Raw genomic sequence first — 15,943 nt, 5'->3', positions numbered from 1 at the left:
ACACACACACACACACACACACACACACACACACACACACACACACACACACACACACACACACACACACAAAATGTGAAAAATTTTTAGAAATTTTACATTCCGTACAAAACGTAAACAACATAATCATACACACGCATAGACTAATAATTTCATTAACAATAAGCTATATAAAAATGAACGAGAGGGTAACTACTATCTGAAATGTTGTTCCACAGATTATTTAATTTTATATGATTTTATCTGATTACAAATAATTTTTTCATATGAAGTCACACACACACACACATTTGGTAAAAAACATGGTTTTATTTAATTTATAATACAATAATTTCATATGAATTTTATAATGATTTCATGGAATCTGTTCCACGATTACATTAAGTGTTTACTCCCTCAAAAATGAAGGATTTTGTTTGCAAAGAAATTAGTGTTTATCGCTCAATTCAAATAAAATAAAAATGCATTTATAACATTTTGAGCTATATGGACTATAAAGAAATATTTTATTATTTTCAATTTTTACATTTTCATTGCAAAATCAATTCTTCTATTAAATAGCAAAATACTTTTTTAATAATAAGAACTATAAAAGATAAATTATATAGTGTTATACATTACGAAACCAAACATCAATTTTGAGAAAATATTTATAAACTTTTAAAATATTATTTAAAATTAAATAGGTATTAATATATCAGTATCTTGTTTTAAATAGAAAATTTAAAATACAATGACATTTTTATTTTTGTGTATAAAATTAAAGATATTTACGTTATATGATGCATTGTGTGTGCAATTTATATTTTTTAATAAAAGTTTAATAAATAAAAATTATTTTGCAAGGAATCCGGGGATTTGACTCCCGTCCGAAGTAACATTTTTTACAATAAAAATTAATTTCTTACAGATTCTAATATGTTATACAACATTATTAAGTTTTATTTGAAGATAGAAGTATCAAGATTGTTTCAAAGATGCGAATCAAAAATTTATTAAATTGCTAGTCAATTTAACTAGTGATATTACTGCGGTAGTTTAGTAAAGTTATAGTTCCTGCACACAATTCCTGCAAGCGGTAATTTTGTATGCGCCTGCGCAAATAGTTTGAACCAATGCCGTTTCGGCTCTAATACAGAGGACGTAGCAACACTTGTCGCACGATGTGTATTTGCGCATACTCAAATCAATCAAAAAGCATCCTCAAAAAGCATCTTTTGCCGTACGGCAAAAGTTGGATCGAGTTTTACTTTTACCGCGCGATAAGCATGCCATGCTTTGCAGGATCAGTTCATTATTATACTGTTTTGGTCTGTTCGCCAAAAAGCGAATAAAAGTTCTGGCCGTACTGATCTGTTGAAGAAATAAGGACATTTTCGTGCAAAGAAGAAGAAGCCTGTTTGCCTGCCTGTATTTAATAAACAATCAGACATCATTAACCTTTCAGTAAGTAAAAAAAAGTTATTTCATCAAATGTATATGATTAATATTCAAAAATGCAGTAATTATAAAAAACATTGAAACATACATATCTATTCACACACACGTGTATAAATATGTATTCTGACAATTTGAAGGAGAGAAGAGATCAGATTTTTGTTTTTTCAAATATTACTTGATTTTATGTTCACTATTTATTATTTTATTAATAAAATAATTAAAAGCAATCTTTTGGCACACAGTTTAAAGAACTTTGTACGTAGTAATAAATACGTAGTAATAAATTCACACAGAATAATATAAGCACTTAAGATCCAGTTAAATTGTTAAAGACATAAAAATGTTATCTTAAAATTATTATTATTATTATTATTAGGCGTTAGGAACTCGAAAGCTCATTGCCGCAAATACCAAATCCCGCCACTGTTCCCGTCCCTGAGCCAGATCCCTCCATTTGTGACCCTCGTACCCCATTTCGTTAAGGTCCATTCTAATATTTTCTTCCCATTTACGTCTTGGTCTACCCAATGGTCTTTTCCCATCCGGTTTACCAATTAGTACTTTATATGCAATTCAATTCTCATCCATACGCGCCGCGTGACCTGCCCATCTTAATCGACGCGATTTTATGACATTAATAATATCCGGACTATTATATAATTGATGTAATTCTGCGTTGTGTAATTTTCTCCATTCGCCCGTTTCCTCATCGCGTTTTGCCCCGATGATTTTTCGAAGTACTTTATTTTCGAAAGCCCTAAATCTTTTCTCGTCTTGTAATGTAAGTGACCACGCTTCGCTGCCATAAAGGACTACCGGTAAAATAATCGTTCTGTAAATTCTAATTTTTAAGCGCCTAGACAATATCCGCGAACCGAGTAGTTTCTTAACCGAATAGAAGCACGCATTCCCCAAATTAATTCTTCTCTTGAGCTCTTCTCTTATTTCATTAGTTTGGTTTAAAATCGATCCTAAATACTTAAAATTGCTAACCCGTTCAAAAATTTTATCACAGACGACCAGGTTTCCGTTATTATGAATATTCTGAATTCTATCAGTGACCATATATTTAGTTTTTTCAACGTTTATTTGCAGCCCCAGTTCTTTCGTTTTATCTAATAGAATTTTAGCGTTATTTATTAGTGTTTCTTTATTATCTCCCAACAAAGCAATATCGTCCGCATATGTTAATATTTGTGTTGTACCGTTCAACTGCAAACCATCATTACTCTTCTGCATTTCTTTAATAGCATATTCCAATACTAGATTAAACAGAAGAGGTGACAATGCATCCCCCTGCTTTAATCCGCTATGAATATTAAAAGTTTCCGACATTTGATTACCTATTCTTACTCTACCTCTGGTATCTTTTAAACAAACTTGGACTAAGTTAGCCAATTTTTTGGGTATCCCCCACCGAGTTAAAATTTCATACATTTTCTCCCGTTTTATCGAATCATACGCTTTTTTAAAATCAATGTAAAGTTGATGTACCGATTGGTCGAATTCCCATTTTTTCTCCAAGATTTGCCGAATAGTAAAGATTTGGTCCGCAGTCGATCTATTTCTCCTAAAGCCGCATTGATGATCTCCAATTATCTCATCTGCATATGGTACAAGCCTCATTAATAAAATATTCGACAGAATTTTATAGCATGTAGGTAAAAGTGAGATACCCCGGTAATTATTACAACTCATTTTGTCCCCCTTTTTGAAAATCGGGATTATAATTGAATCTTTCCATTGTTCCGGCAATGCTTCTTTATTCCATATTAAGATAATTAATTTCTGAATTTCTTCTATCAATCTACTTCCCCCCCATTTAATCAGTTCCGCCGGAATCAAGTCATTACCCGGTGCTTTGTGATTTTTTAATTTTTTAATCGCGCTTTCTACTTCTGAAATTGTCGGTTCGTTAATCCTAGGTTCAGCCGTGTGATACTCAAAATTCTCTATTTCCCGGTCGTTTTCAGATTCGACATTCAATAACCGATCAAAATAATTTTTCCATGTGTTTAAAACTGCCGTTGTATCCGTAACTAAATTATCGTTCTCATCTTTCACCATTTCCGTCCTAGCTTGGAATCCCTTTCTAAAATTATTTATCCCCATGTACGTGCCTCGTACGTTACTGCTTTTACAATTTTCATCTATTTCTTCAATTTTACGTTTTAAGTATTGACGCTTCTTAATTTTAAACATATTATGAGCCTCTTGCCTAATCTTAAGAAACTGATCCCGAGTTTCCTTCGTATTTTGAGCCAACCACGTGATGCGCGCTTCGTTTCGTACTTTAACAATTTTTACGCATTCTTCGTCAAACCACGGCTTGTTTTTGTTCCTTTTACAAAAACCAACCGTGGCCTCCGCCGATTTTACTATCGCGTCTCGTACGTTTTCCCAGTGTTTATCAACCGTGTTATCATCCGATTCATCTATTTCCTTTGAAGCCGCGAGTCTATTCGTTACTTCGACCGCGTATTTTATTCCGTTTTCTCCCTCGATCAAACCTTGTACATTTAGACGTTTAGTTCCAAACAACTGCCCGTTAGTTTTGTTTAGCGAAAGACGTTCCCTGATTTTGGCAATTACAAAGAGGTGATCCGAGTCGCAATCCGCCCCCCTATAAGACCTGACATCGAGTACGTTCGTGTGACGCCGTTTATCTGCAAGAACGTGATCAATTTGGTTACGCGTGCCTCCATCCGGGGAAATCCAAGTTTGTTTATGGATATTTTTGTGTTTAAAATACGTGCTTTTGACGATAAGATTTTTGCCGGTCGCAAAGTTAATTACCCTCACTCCGTTATCGTTACTTTCCTCGTGCAAACTTTCGAGCCCGATCGTTGGTCTAAAAATGTCCTCTTTACCGATTTTCGCGTTAAAATCTCCCACGACTATTTTCATGTAATCGTTCGGTAATTGATCCACGAGGTGTTCGAGTTCTTCGTAGAACCCGTCTTTAATTTCGCCATCTTTATCTTCCGTCGGCGCGTGTACGTTGATTATCGCGATCTTGTACCATCGGCCCTGCACAACGAGCAATCCTAATCTTTCGTTTATAAATTTAATGTCTTTTACCGCGGATAAGATTTTCCTATTAATCATAAAACCGATGCCAAGACTATGGATCTCCGACCCTCCATAGTGAAGCGTGTACGAACCCGCATTAAGCGAACCCTCCCCGGCCCATCTTGTTTCTTGCAACGCGACAACTTCTACCCCGTACCTTTCGACCTCCCCGACCATCGATTGAAACGCCCCAGGTCTGTAAAGACTTCGGACGTTCCACGTACCCACTTTGAAGTCTCTCCCGCGTTTTGACTTTATACGACATGAGTTCCCCGAGGTAGTCCCCACCCGGAGATCCGAACGGGGGACTAGTTTACCTCCGGAAAATTTTACCCCAGAAGAATCCATGGCGAGTTTTGATTGTTTCAAGATAAAGTCGTTTCACGGTGTGAGCCTATCAAACCCACGCCCAACCCCCAAACAGGAGGACCATTCCAATCGGCTGTCCGCGACTGCTTATTCAATTTATTCGCAGCTAGCCTCTATCCTCAACCGAGATAGCGAGGCTTTTTCTCTATCCGCAACCCGAGGACGCGCTGTGTCGTGGTGATTGGGACCCACCCATCCCGGGGATCACTACTGCAACTAGTTTTCCTTCCCCGAGACTAGCGGTTGTTATGCTAACACAGATCTTAAAATTATAATAAATATATTCTAATACAATAAATAAATCTACAATAAATAAGATACAATAAATAAAACCTAAAAAATTATTTAGAAAAGTATTCATTCATTTTCTAACAAAAATTCCTAAAAATCTCTTTAAAAAAAAAACAATGCGAGAAAGAAACTCTTTGAGGCTTTCTTAAATATAAGAAGTGATTAAATAACGGTTTATATGTTCTATTATATATTTATTTTAGCTTCTGTTTTTTCAGTAATTACTTTTTATATTTTGATATATAAAGCTAAGATGAGTGAAGAAAGGTGTCAAGTATTACTTTTATTTTTATTATATATAAGAAATCAAAGAAAAAAAAAACGTTCAAAAAAAACGAAATTATTGGGTACACAATACTCCAACGTAAACAACAGCAAGGGACATAATTTAGTTCGTGAAATGATTCTGCAGAATGATGAGACATATTTTAATTACATGAGGATGACACCGGATATATTTGAATATTTGTTATCAAAGGTAAGGCCTTTTTGATAACAAAAATGGAAAAATATGAGAAAACCTATTCCACCAGCTGCGAGACTAGCAATGATATGAAAATTTATAATTACTTATAATTAAAGTATTTTTCTCTTTTATAAGTATTAATTATAGATAAAATTAAATAAACAAATTAATTTTTATTTTTAATTAATTGGGCAAGTGGAAATGGACTTCATAGTATTTCACTTAACTATCGAATTGGAAGAAGTACAGCGACACTTATAATAAAAGAAACTTGCGAAGCTATATGGGATTATCTTTCTCCAGAAGAATTATTTATATCATCTGAGAGTGCATGGCGAAAAATAGCCCTTGAATTTGAAAAAAGATGGAACTAAACTGTATTGGTGCTATGGGAAGCATGTTGCTATAATAGTAAGATTATATTAAAAGCAAGAATATAAAATTATAATAACAAAGTTAATTAATATTAAAATTATTTCCAGTGTCCTAAACAAGCAGGAAGCATGTATTATAATTACAAACAATTCCACAGTTATATTAGCACTTGTAAGTGCCACAAATTTTTGATCGTCGATATTAGTGCTCAAGGCAGACATGGCGATGGAGGAATCTTTAAAAATTCTGTTATGGGACAACGATTTTATAACAATAATATATATTTACCTGCTCCTTCTGCTTTAACGTTAGACAGCAAGTTCCATATGTTATTGTAGCTGATGAAGCATTCCAATTAAATTCATTTACCATATCCATCTAAAAATCTCACGTTTTGTCAACGAATTTTTAATTATCAATTAAATAAATCTCGAATAGTGTCAGAAAGTACATTTGCAATATGGATCAATCGATGGCGTATTTTGCAAAGACCTTTAAATACTTCTCTTGAAACAAGTGACGCAATAATTAAAGCAACCGTTTATTTACATAATTTATTAATGAATACTTTGTATTATTGTGGATATAATTACACCAATAAAGTATCTGCAAATGGCCAAATAACAGAAGAAAAATGAAGATCAACATACAGAAATACAGATAATTATAGCAATAATAGTCATTGTAGTAATAATTATAGTAAACATGCTGGAAATTAGAAATATCTTTATGGATTATTTTATGATCGAAGATAAAGTACCTTGGCAAGAGGAAAGTATACAAAGAAATGTGTTGTAAAAATTTGTATTTTTCTGAAATACTTTTGGTGCGTTCGAGGAGACACTATTAGCGCTACTTCTATTATTCTATCTTCATTGTTTATTGAACGTAAAACAAGGATAGAATGACACAAATAGCGCTAAAAGTGTTTCCTTGAACGCATCTATGATATGTAAAAAATTGATATTGAGGTTAAGTTAGGTTAGGTTAAGATTAGATTTAGATTAAATTAAGATTATACTACAATTATAAATCGTTAAAAATTACAGAATAGACCCTAAGATTTGTAATATTCAAATCTCAAAAATATAAAAATATTTTAATTTAAGAAAATGTCTTTATTTGAGATTTATTTTTTTTTTAATTCTTCTTTTCGAGATTATATGATGATTATATGATCTTAACCTATAATTTTTATTATCCGTATATTTTTATGCTTATTTATGTTTCACTGTATCCCAGCAAACGAGAATGGATTGAAATACTCGTAAATTGGAAATGGATTCAGATTTTCAGAAATATTGATTCACGAATGTTAAAACGAATGCTTTTCAATCCTAAATACATTTCTATTTATTTATAGGAATTGCATGGAGCATATTTCTATGCCTTTCAATCTAAAAATAATATTAGCTTTTTCTGTGCACAACAAGTATCCATATAAGTATAATTAATTATATAAACAAATAGTATAAAAACATAAAGAAGGATGGAATGCAGATGTGACAAAATGGACATTGTGTATCGATTAACGTGACCGCTCGCAGAAACGAATCGCCACGCACCTTATTTTTTATTCTGTTTCCATTATGTTAACATCTGAAGAGGGCTCAATCTGGTAGCCGAAACTTGTAATGTTTACCTTTCACCGTTATTATTTCTTAGTATATATATTTTCTTCTTTTTTTTACCTTTTCTATACTTTTAATTTATGTCTTTAATTATATATCTTTTTAAGGAATGCGTTGACTCTTACTTCGCCCTTCATTTGTTGTTATTCGCTATTTAAAATACGCATTTAGATAGAAAAAAATTTTAATCCATTCTCGTTTGCTAGGTTTCTCACGTTTTTTCTTAGCTGCACTAAAAAATACACAAATTTAGATTATAATTTTTGACAACAGAACGCTTGCCGGTATTTCTTTTTTATCATGATTACTTCCATATTTTCGATTCTATCGGCCAAAACGATTACCGCGCGGAAAGGTAGGATTTTTTCCGCGCGGCAGATGATATATATGTTTTTCCGGAGAAGCGAGCAATCGATTGGCTACCGTGTCACATTTTGCCGCGCGGCAAGCATTTTCGCGTTCAGTGTACAGGAGCCATTAGCATTTTCAAGATCGAAAAAATCATTTTGGCGCGCGTTTCTGGGGACTATATATATAAATATATAAATTCACACAAGAATCATACAAGCATTTAAGATTCAGTTAGATCGTTCAAGTCTTTGATTTCTATAATTTGTGTTATCACATATTCGATCCAATAATATATTATATTGTTTAAAAATTATTTTGTTTAAAAAATAATACATATTAAATGCACTCTGTAATCGGAAGATGAGCTAGTGAATATCGATCGCAATCTCGATATGGTCGTGCTTTTATGTATCGATGGATTGATCTCAACGAAAAAAAATTGTTCTTCTGGATATTGAATACACTACTTCTTTTAATAGTTTCGGTATGTCTACCGACGTGATTGGACGCGTTATTGCGTCATCATTTTTGTAAAATGTAACCGGCTTCACACACGCAATTAAGTTTATGTTACTCTTTTTAGACTTTCGTATTCTGCATACTGTTTTTTTATTACTCACTGCATAAGCGGCATTTTCGATTCTGGCCATATCGACTCTGTTAGAATCGGGGCCATTCTCACGCGAAGAATACACTACTTCTCATAACCGACAACGTGTGTGTATATTACTTCTTATAGCATAATATATTCCTGCACCAAGTATAAATTAAGTGCTTTCAAAGTTATGGGCCCAGGGCGAAAGAAAAAGTAGATTTTTTCAAAGGTAGATTTTTTATTTTTATAAAATAAAGATCTAATCAAGCGAGAGGGAATACATAACCTAGTATCTCGCGGAAGTTTCTAGAAGCGTACTAGAAAATGGCTTCATCATCCTTGCAAATTACTGATCCCATCGATAAGTTAAACGGTGGAAATTATCGGTCATGGAAATTTAACATTAAGATGACATTAATACAACGAGAAGCACTTGTGGAAGCACGTAATCGAAGAAGCTATCGTGCCAGCCGAACACACACCAGAAGAAGAAGAGCGTTTCAGAAATAGGGAAGGCAAAGCTCTAGCAACAATTTCTCTCGCCGTGGAACTACACTAGATACATATACTAAACTGCAATAAAGCATCTGATACATGGGAAGCGTTACAGAGAATCTTCGAACCAAAGTCACGGGCAAGAATCTTACAGTTGAAGAAGCAAATGTTGTCTATAAAATTGGAATCCAACGAGACAATGAATTCATATCTAGCAAGACATGTAGCGATAGTCTAAAAGAGATAAGACATGAATTTAAAGACGATGATTTAGTTTATGCTATGTTGTGAGGTCTTCCGGATGCATATGATGAATTAGTAATGACATTAGCAAACCTGGACAATGAAAAATTTAAGTCGACTGAAATTAAAAAGATACTAATGAACGAGTATCGAACCCTGAAAGGAGACATGCAAGCAGAGGAACAATCAAAGGAAGCATATCATTAGGCAAAAGAACAGTGTAAGGAAGAAAGAAGGAAATATTTTAAATGTAAAAAGATAGGGCACTTAGCAAACAATTGTAATACAAAACCTGTTAATATGAGAGGAAATAAAAAGCACTGGACGTAAAATATACATAAAAATAACGCGCTATTATTAAAATTAAACAATACATTAGAATTAAACAATTAGAATTAAATAATACAATAGTTAGATGATTCGTCATTGATAGATAGCGAGGCGACGCATCATGTATGCAAACATAGAGAATGATTTGATGAATATAAGCCAATTACGAACGAAGTAATTTACTCAGCATATAGCAAATCAAGCGATAGTTTAAAAGCTATACCATAAATGTAGGCAACGTAAAGATACAAACTTATATATCGGTAATAGAAAATTCAATTTAAAGTTACTTAATGAACATCATGTCCCTAATATAAGATGTAATTTATTGTCAGTTTCGTAAATAGAGAAGAAAAAAGATATAAAAGACTCATGATAGACAATGGAAAACTTAAAATTCAAGGCAAAGAAAATAAGAGGGAAGCATTATGTAAAGACGGTTTATATATTGTTAATGCAAAAATTATAAGAAATACAAGTAGGTTAAGACAAAGAGAAACACACGTTATGCATACTAATAAGTTAAATAATAGCGAAAAATGGCATCAAAAGTTCTGTCATGTAAATATGAAAATAATTCAAGATTTATCGAAAAAAGATTTAGTTAAAGGTTTAGATAGCGTAAATATAGTTGATACACATTGCAATAATGTAATAAATCGACGAAAGCGCCTTGTAAATAATTAGATTATAGACAAACAAAAAATGTATTAGAATTAATTTATTCCGATTTATGCAGTCCCATGTCAGTAAAGTCAATTGGTGGAGTAAAGTATGTATTAATGTTTACTGATGATTATTCGAGGAAGGTAACAGAATATAGTATATTACTTGCAAAGTAAAGAAGGTAGTTGAATGCGTTAGGAAATATACAGTCAGAGTAGAAAAGGAAACAGATAGAAAAGTGAAAAGATTTAGGAGCGATAATGTGCTAGAATATTGTAATAAGATTTGTTACGTCCAAGCTCCGGAAAAGTGGATTTAGAGAGAGAGGGAAGGGAGTAGAAAAGGATGGAGCGTGGAAGGACGGTCAGACTCTAGTCTCGCAGGTATTTGCCTGGAAACAAACACCGGCGAGTCGAACGCACCCTTTTTTTTGTCCGCTTCGGAATATGGATCAACGTCTCGTAAAGACGCTATGACGCCTGTTTCCTACGGGCGGTGCGATCGTCGGTCCGAATTTCGAGTCAAGGAAAAATCCCTTTAACTCGGGAATGGACCACGTGCAATCTTTGAAAGGGCAAGGTTTAGTGTTTACGAGGTCGTTGTATTATTAGGCGGGTTTTAAAAATAGAAGACGAGAGCGAGACAAATAATTAGTAACATTATTTATTGTAGCTAATTAACAAATAGGAAAACACGCAGTTATATGATAATCGGTTATATAATAATATTTATTATATCTAATCTATACATTATAGTTATTGACGCACCGTATTATCTATTCCACGGCTATACATTTATTATATTTAATCTATATATGGTGTTAGGGGGGGGGGGGAATCGGATAGGTTTGGTTTAACATAGTTTAAGGATAGAAACGGAGGAAGGGGGGAAAAGATTATTGACAAATCTGACAGGTACTAGTATTGGATGGGTGGAGTTTGGAAGGAATACGGGGATACTTGAGGTAGGGCTTCGACCAGTAATGGCATTTCGGATTTCTTGGGGATCAAAGTAATGAGGGCCGATAGTGTAAACCCCCTGAGGGATAGATGCGGTAGTAACCCGCGGGAATTGAGAGATGAGTGACTCAAAAGTGTCACTCTCCAGGATCCGGAAGTAGGATCTAGATGGGGGTGGAGGAATTTCCTCTAGGAACTCCACGCTGTCAATGGAGTTCGTCGGAGATGGACTTCTGGGGGAAATTGGGTGGGATGATTCGGATGATAGTGGAGGAGTATCGGGAAATATTCTCTCTGTCAGAGCGTCCGAAAACGCTGGTGAGGGAGTTCGAGAGGGAGGAGAAGGAGGTGGCTGGGGTGGTGAAGGTGCTTGAGGCGGAAGCGGTAACACTTCGGGGTGATTTGCCGGCGGAGCCGGTGGCGACGAGGATGGTACTGGTGGTAACTGATCCTTGACCGGACGACTCTGCGAATGCCCTTGTGAATGCTCGAGGTACCTCTTGAACTCTTCGTCCAAGAGTCTCCGTGCCTCCCGGTAGGCCCGGCTTCGAAGCCACCCTTTGAAGGGACGGTTCGGGCGCGGCACTATAATTTGGGATTAATTATAGTGGTTGGTTCTTTAAATCACATATATGTATATATGTGCGCGTGCGCGCGCGCGCGCGCGCGCGTGTGTGTGTGTGTGTGTATGGGACTTACTGTCGTTCTGCGGATGTGGGTGGATCTAGCTGCCCAAATTGTTGGCCTCAGCACTCCACGGGAGGTTGGCACTCGGTTGTGGAAGCTCCGGTCGAGTCACTCTTACGCGTATCGCGAACTGGGAATCTCGGAGATGGAATTTGATTGATGACTGACTGGCGACTGCTGAGTGCCGAATGCCGAATACAAAGTGAAGAATGACTGCCGAGTCCCGAAGGAGAAGTGACTAATGACTGCCGAGTCCCGAAGGAGAAGTGACGCTCCTCGTGGAGGACCTCTCCTTTTATATGGCGAGTTAGTGACGCCGAGAGCAGAGTACGTGTACTGCTGAGCCAATCCAGGGTTAGGGATATTGTTTATGTGTCTAAGATAACTTTCGTCATCGACCATTTCTCGAGTGTCTAATAGATGCGAGCCACATGTCATTTATTGCTCACAGCCGCTTTTTCATTTTACAAAGCTTAGTCTGTTTGTTCTTAAGTTTCGCCTATCTGGCCCTTGGTTCCAATATCAACCCAACGGTTCTGTCCCGAATGGTTTATTAGTTAAAAACTGAGCATTTATTGTTCTCAGCTCTTATTTCATTTTATAATCCTCGAGATAAGGTTTGTCTATTTGATACTTAGTTCAAATATCTAACCCAACGGTTCAGTCCCGGATGGGTTGTTAGTTTAAAACGAGCATTTATTGCTCTCAGCTCCTATTTCAAGTGGTTTACTGCTCACTAATTCTTTGTGATGACGAAAGTTTCTTGTCGAAGAAAAGAACTGTGGAGTCTGGACGTAACAGATTCTTAAACAGATAATTGATGAAATGGTGATAAAACACGAACGTACAAGTGTAGAGACACAGCAAATAAATGGAATCGCAGAACGAATTAATAGGATATTGTTAGATCTGGTACAAGCGATGTTTAAAGATGCTGAATTATCCGAGAGGTTTTGGGCAGAAGCGATAGTAACTGCGTGTTACATTAGAAATAGAGTTATATATTCGTCTATCGATGATATCCCAGAAAAAATTTGGACAGGAAATAAACCGAGTGTGAAGCATCTAAAGGCGTACGGTTGTTTAATTTATGCGCATATTATTAAACAAAATAGGCACAACTTGAGAAAGAGAATGTATATTCATTGGATACTCTAGTCAAAAGGTATAGACTGTGGGACCCAATTAAAAGTAATGTGATACAAACAAAACATGTAGACACGAGAAAGGATGTAAATAAGTTGTATATTTAAAAAAAATGTTTTTCAAATAAATAAAGTAGACGTTTCGGTCAAGATTTGACCGATTTCATCCTCAGTACAATAAAAAATGACATTAAAAACTTATAATTAAAACGCAAGTCAAAAATTAATCTTTTAATTACTAAAGCTGACAAGGGCAACACTACAATAATTTTAACCTTTAATGACTACATACATAAAATGCATGAAATTCTCTCAGACAATAACACTTACCATACAGAATAATAAAAAAAGATCCTACCAACAAATTGACTACTGTAATACGATCGCTCTTAACATGTTGGAAATCAAAGGGTTTTATATTGTAGATCAAGTGATATATAAAAATTGTATGTTTCCGATGGAGATCTACCGAGATCATATCGGCTGCCAAAAGTACACAAGGAGGGTATCCCTCTGAGAATGATTGTTAGTTGTATCAATAGTCCCTTCTACGAGTTAGCGGTTTATTTAAAAGATATCATTGACAAAAGTCTAAATAAAAATTTTGGTTATATAAAAAACAGCTTCGAGTTAGTAAAAAAATCAATGGCTTGCCTTTGCAGGAAAATTATCGTATAGTTTCCTTTGACATTGTGTCTATGTACTCTAATATTCCTAAGGAGTTGGCGTTAAAGAGTGTCTTGAGTAGATGGGACTTGATTTGTAAGAATACTTCTATCACCTATCTTGAGTTTAAAAGAGCGATCTCCATCATTTTAAATTCTACGTTCTTTAAATTTAACAACGATATTTACGAACAAATTTTTGGTCTGCCCATGGGATCTCCTCTTTCTCCAATTTTAGCTGATGTGATGATCCAGGATTTGGAGAACGACATTTTTCATACACGCACATTCCTTTTTATTTTCGATATGTAGATGATATCGTTTTGGCGGCTCCGAACAATCTCATTACCAGCATTTTGGATTCTTTCAATGCGTACCATGAGCGCATCAAATTTACAGTTGATTTTGGCGATGACACAGGCAAAAACTTTCTGGATGTCAAACTATTGATTGATAGAGGAAGAATTATTTTTGATATATATTGTACAAGAAGCCTACAAACTCGGGTAGATATCTGAATTTTTATTCGAATCACCCTATCTCACACAAAAGAAGTGTGGTGATTGGTTTATTGGACAGAATTCTATTTCTTTCCCATCCCAAATTTCACAACATCAACATCTCTTCCTTAATCATCACTCTACATCGTAACGGATACCCGTTGCAATTTTTATTTGCAACGAAAAATAACAGAATTAAAATTTGGTCAGTAAAAAAGAATTTTAATTTTATTAAAAAACATAATGTTAATTTCCACGCGGATACGTTGATCATAAACAAAAAATTCTTTACTATTCCGTACCTTAAGCGAACCTCTGAGAAATTCAAATTAACGTTAAACAAGTTTCAATTTGATTTGGTATACAAACCTATGAACAGCATGAATAGGTTCATAAAAATGGGAAAAGATAAGATTAAAAAAAGAGGAACTTTCGAATGTTGTGTACCGAGTCAATTGCAAGAATTGCAATTATTCATACGTTGGTCAGACCAAAAGAAAATTAAAAACTCGTCTAAAAGAACATATGAATGACTTAAAAAAACCTGCTAGTTCCCATTCGGTTATCTCATGCCACAGACTGGAAAAGGACTATGAGATTGATTGGGAAAATGCCAGGATATTGGATTCAGAATGTTCCTATTACAAAAGATTGGTTGCGGAAATGATACATATTAAAGTGCAAAAAAATTTAAACAAACAGAGTGATACTGAAAGGTTCCCCGAAATCTATCTCCCTCGTATTGAAAAATAGTTTTAAGTCCCACTCTTAACATTTTCTCCTTCCTTTCTTTTCTTTACTCTTCCCTATCCTTCCTCAATATAAATATATCACGGTTGTTAACCTTTATCAGTATTAGGACGATAAATTTAATTATTACTTAAACGTGTTACATACTTTGATGTACCGATGAGTCTTCGTGCCCTAAGATACGTGTAAGTTGTCTGTTTTTTCATAATTTTGTTATTTTGCTGCTAAAAAATCTTATTGTTCAATAAATTGTGCTTACAGAAAGAATAAAGAAATATATTATGGTTAAATTAATTCTTTCTTTGTATTTTTGTTTTATAATAGAACTGGATAATTGCGTGTTTTGTCAAGTGTTTGAAGGTTGCATCGTTTTTTAAGAATAATGACAAACAGTTTTAGTACAGTTGACACAAAACTCTTGCTCTTATTTTTATTTTTATATTATTGCAGAGAAAAACAAAGTTATGTAATTTTCAACGAACTCTTGCGTTTGCTAATATCATGTAATTTTTAGTCTATTTATTACTACTTTAACTTTTGATTGGCATTTTAGTTATAAGTTTTTAATGTCATCTTTTATTGTACTGAAGATGGTCAAATCTTGACCGAAACGTCTACTTATTTATTTGAAAAAAAATTTTTTTTAATATACAACTTATTTACATCTTTTGTCGTGGCTGTATGCTCTTTATTATTTAACCTTTGTAATTTATTTGAGCCACTTACTAACAATTTTAAAAACATGTAGAGTTTATTGAAGACATTCGCGGATATGAATATATTTATATATATAGCAAAAAAATACTTGAAACACTGTTTAATAATACTGTTGACGTAGGAGAAATAGATAATGTAGATACAACGGAAGAAGAATCAGAAAATGATGAATCGCATAAAAGTGATGAAAACAATA

At 34.4% G+C, this 15,943-nt stretch overlaps 1 protein-coding gene and 1 pseudogene across 1 annotated transcript in view; one reads left to right on the top strand and one right to left on the bottom strand.

The window, feature by feature from the left end:
• Window positions 1–4,983, bottom strand: part of LOC108749569 — a 5,823-nt gene extending 840 nt beyond the window's left edge. Inside the window, exon 1 of the mRNA XM_018488343.1 lies at window positions 3,174–4,983. Within this exon, the coding sequence (XP_018343845.1) occupies window positions 3,174–4,860 (1,687 nt within the window). The 5' untranslated portion in view covers window positions 4,861–4,983. The remainder of the gene's footprint in view (window positions 1–3,173) is intronic.
• Window positions 4,984–8,914: 3,931 nt separating this feature from the next.
• On the top strand, window positions 8,915–9,535 carry LOC108749568 (annotated as a pseudogene).
• Window positions 9,536–15,943: the final 6,408 nt, after the last annotated feature.

This window comes from Trachymyrmex septentrionalis, unplaced genomic scaffold (genome assembly GCF_001594115.1).
Source record: "Trachymyrmex septentrionalis isolate Tsep2-gDNA-1 unplaced genomic scaffold, Tsep1.0 scaffold30, whole genome shotgun sequence".
Lineage (NCBI taxonomy): Eukaryota > Metazoa > Arthropoda > Insecta > Hymenoptera > Formicidae > Trachymyrmex > Trachymyrmex septentrionalis.
The sequence above is the reverse complement of the archived record's forward strand: the minus strand, read 5'-3'. Positions and strand labels throughout refer to the sequence as shown.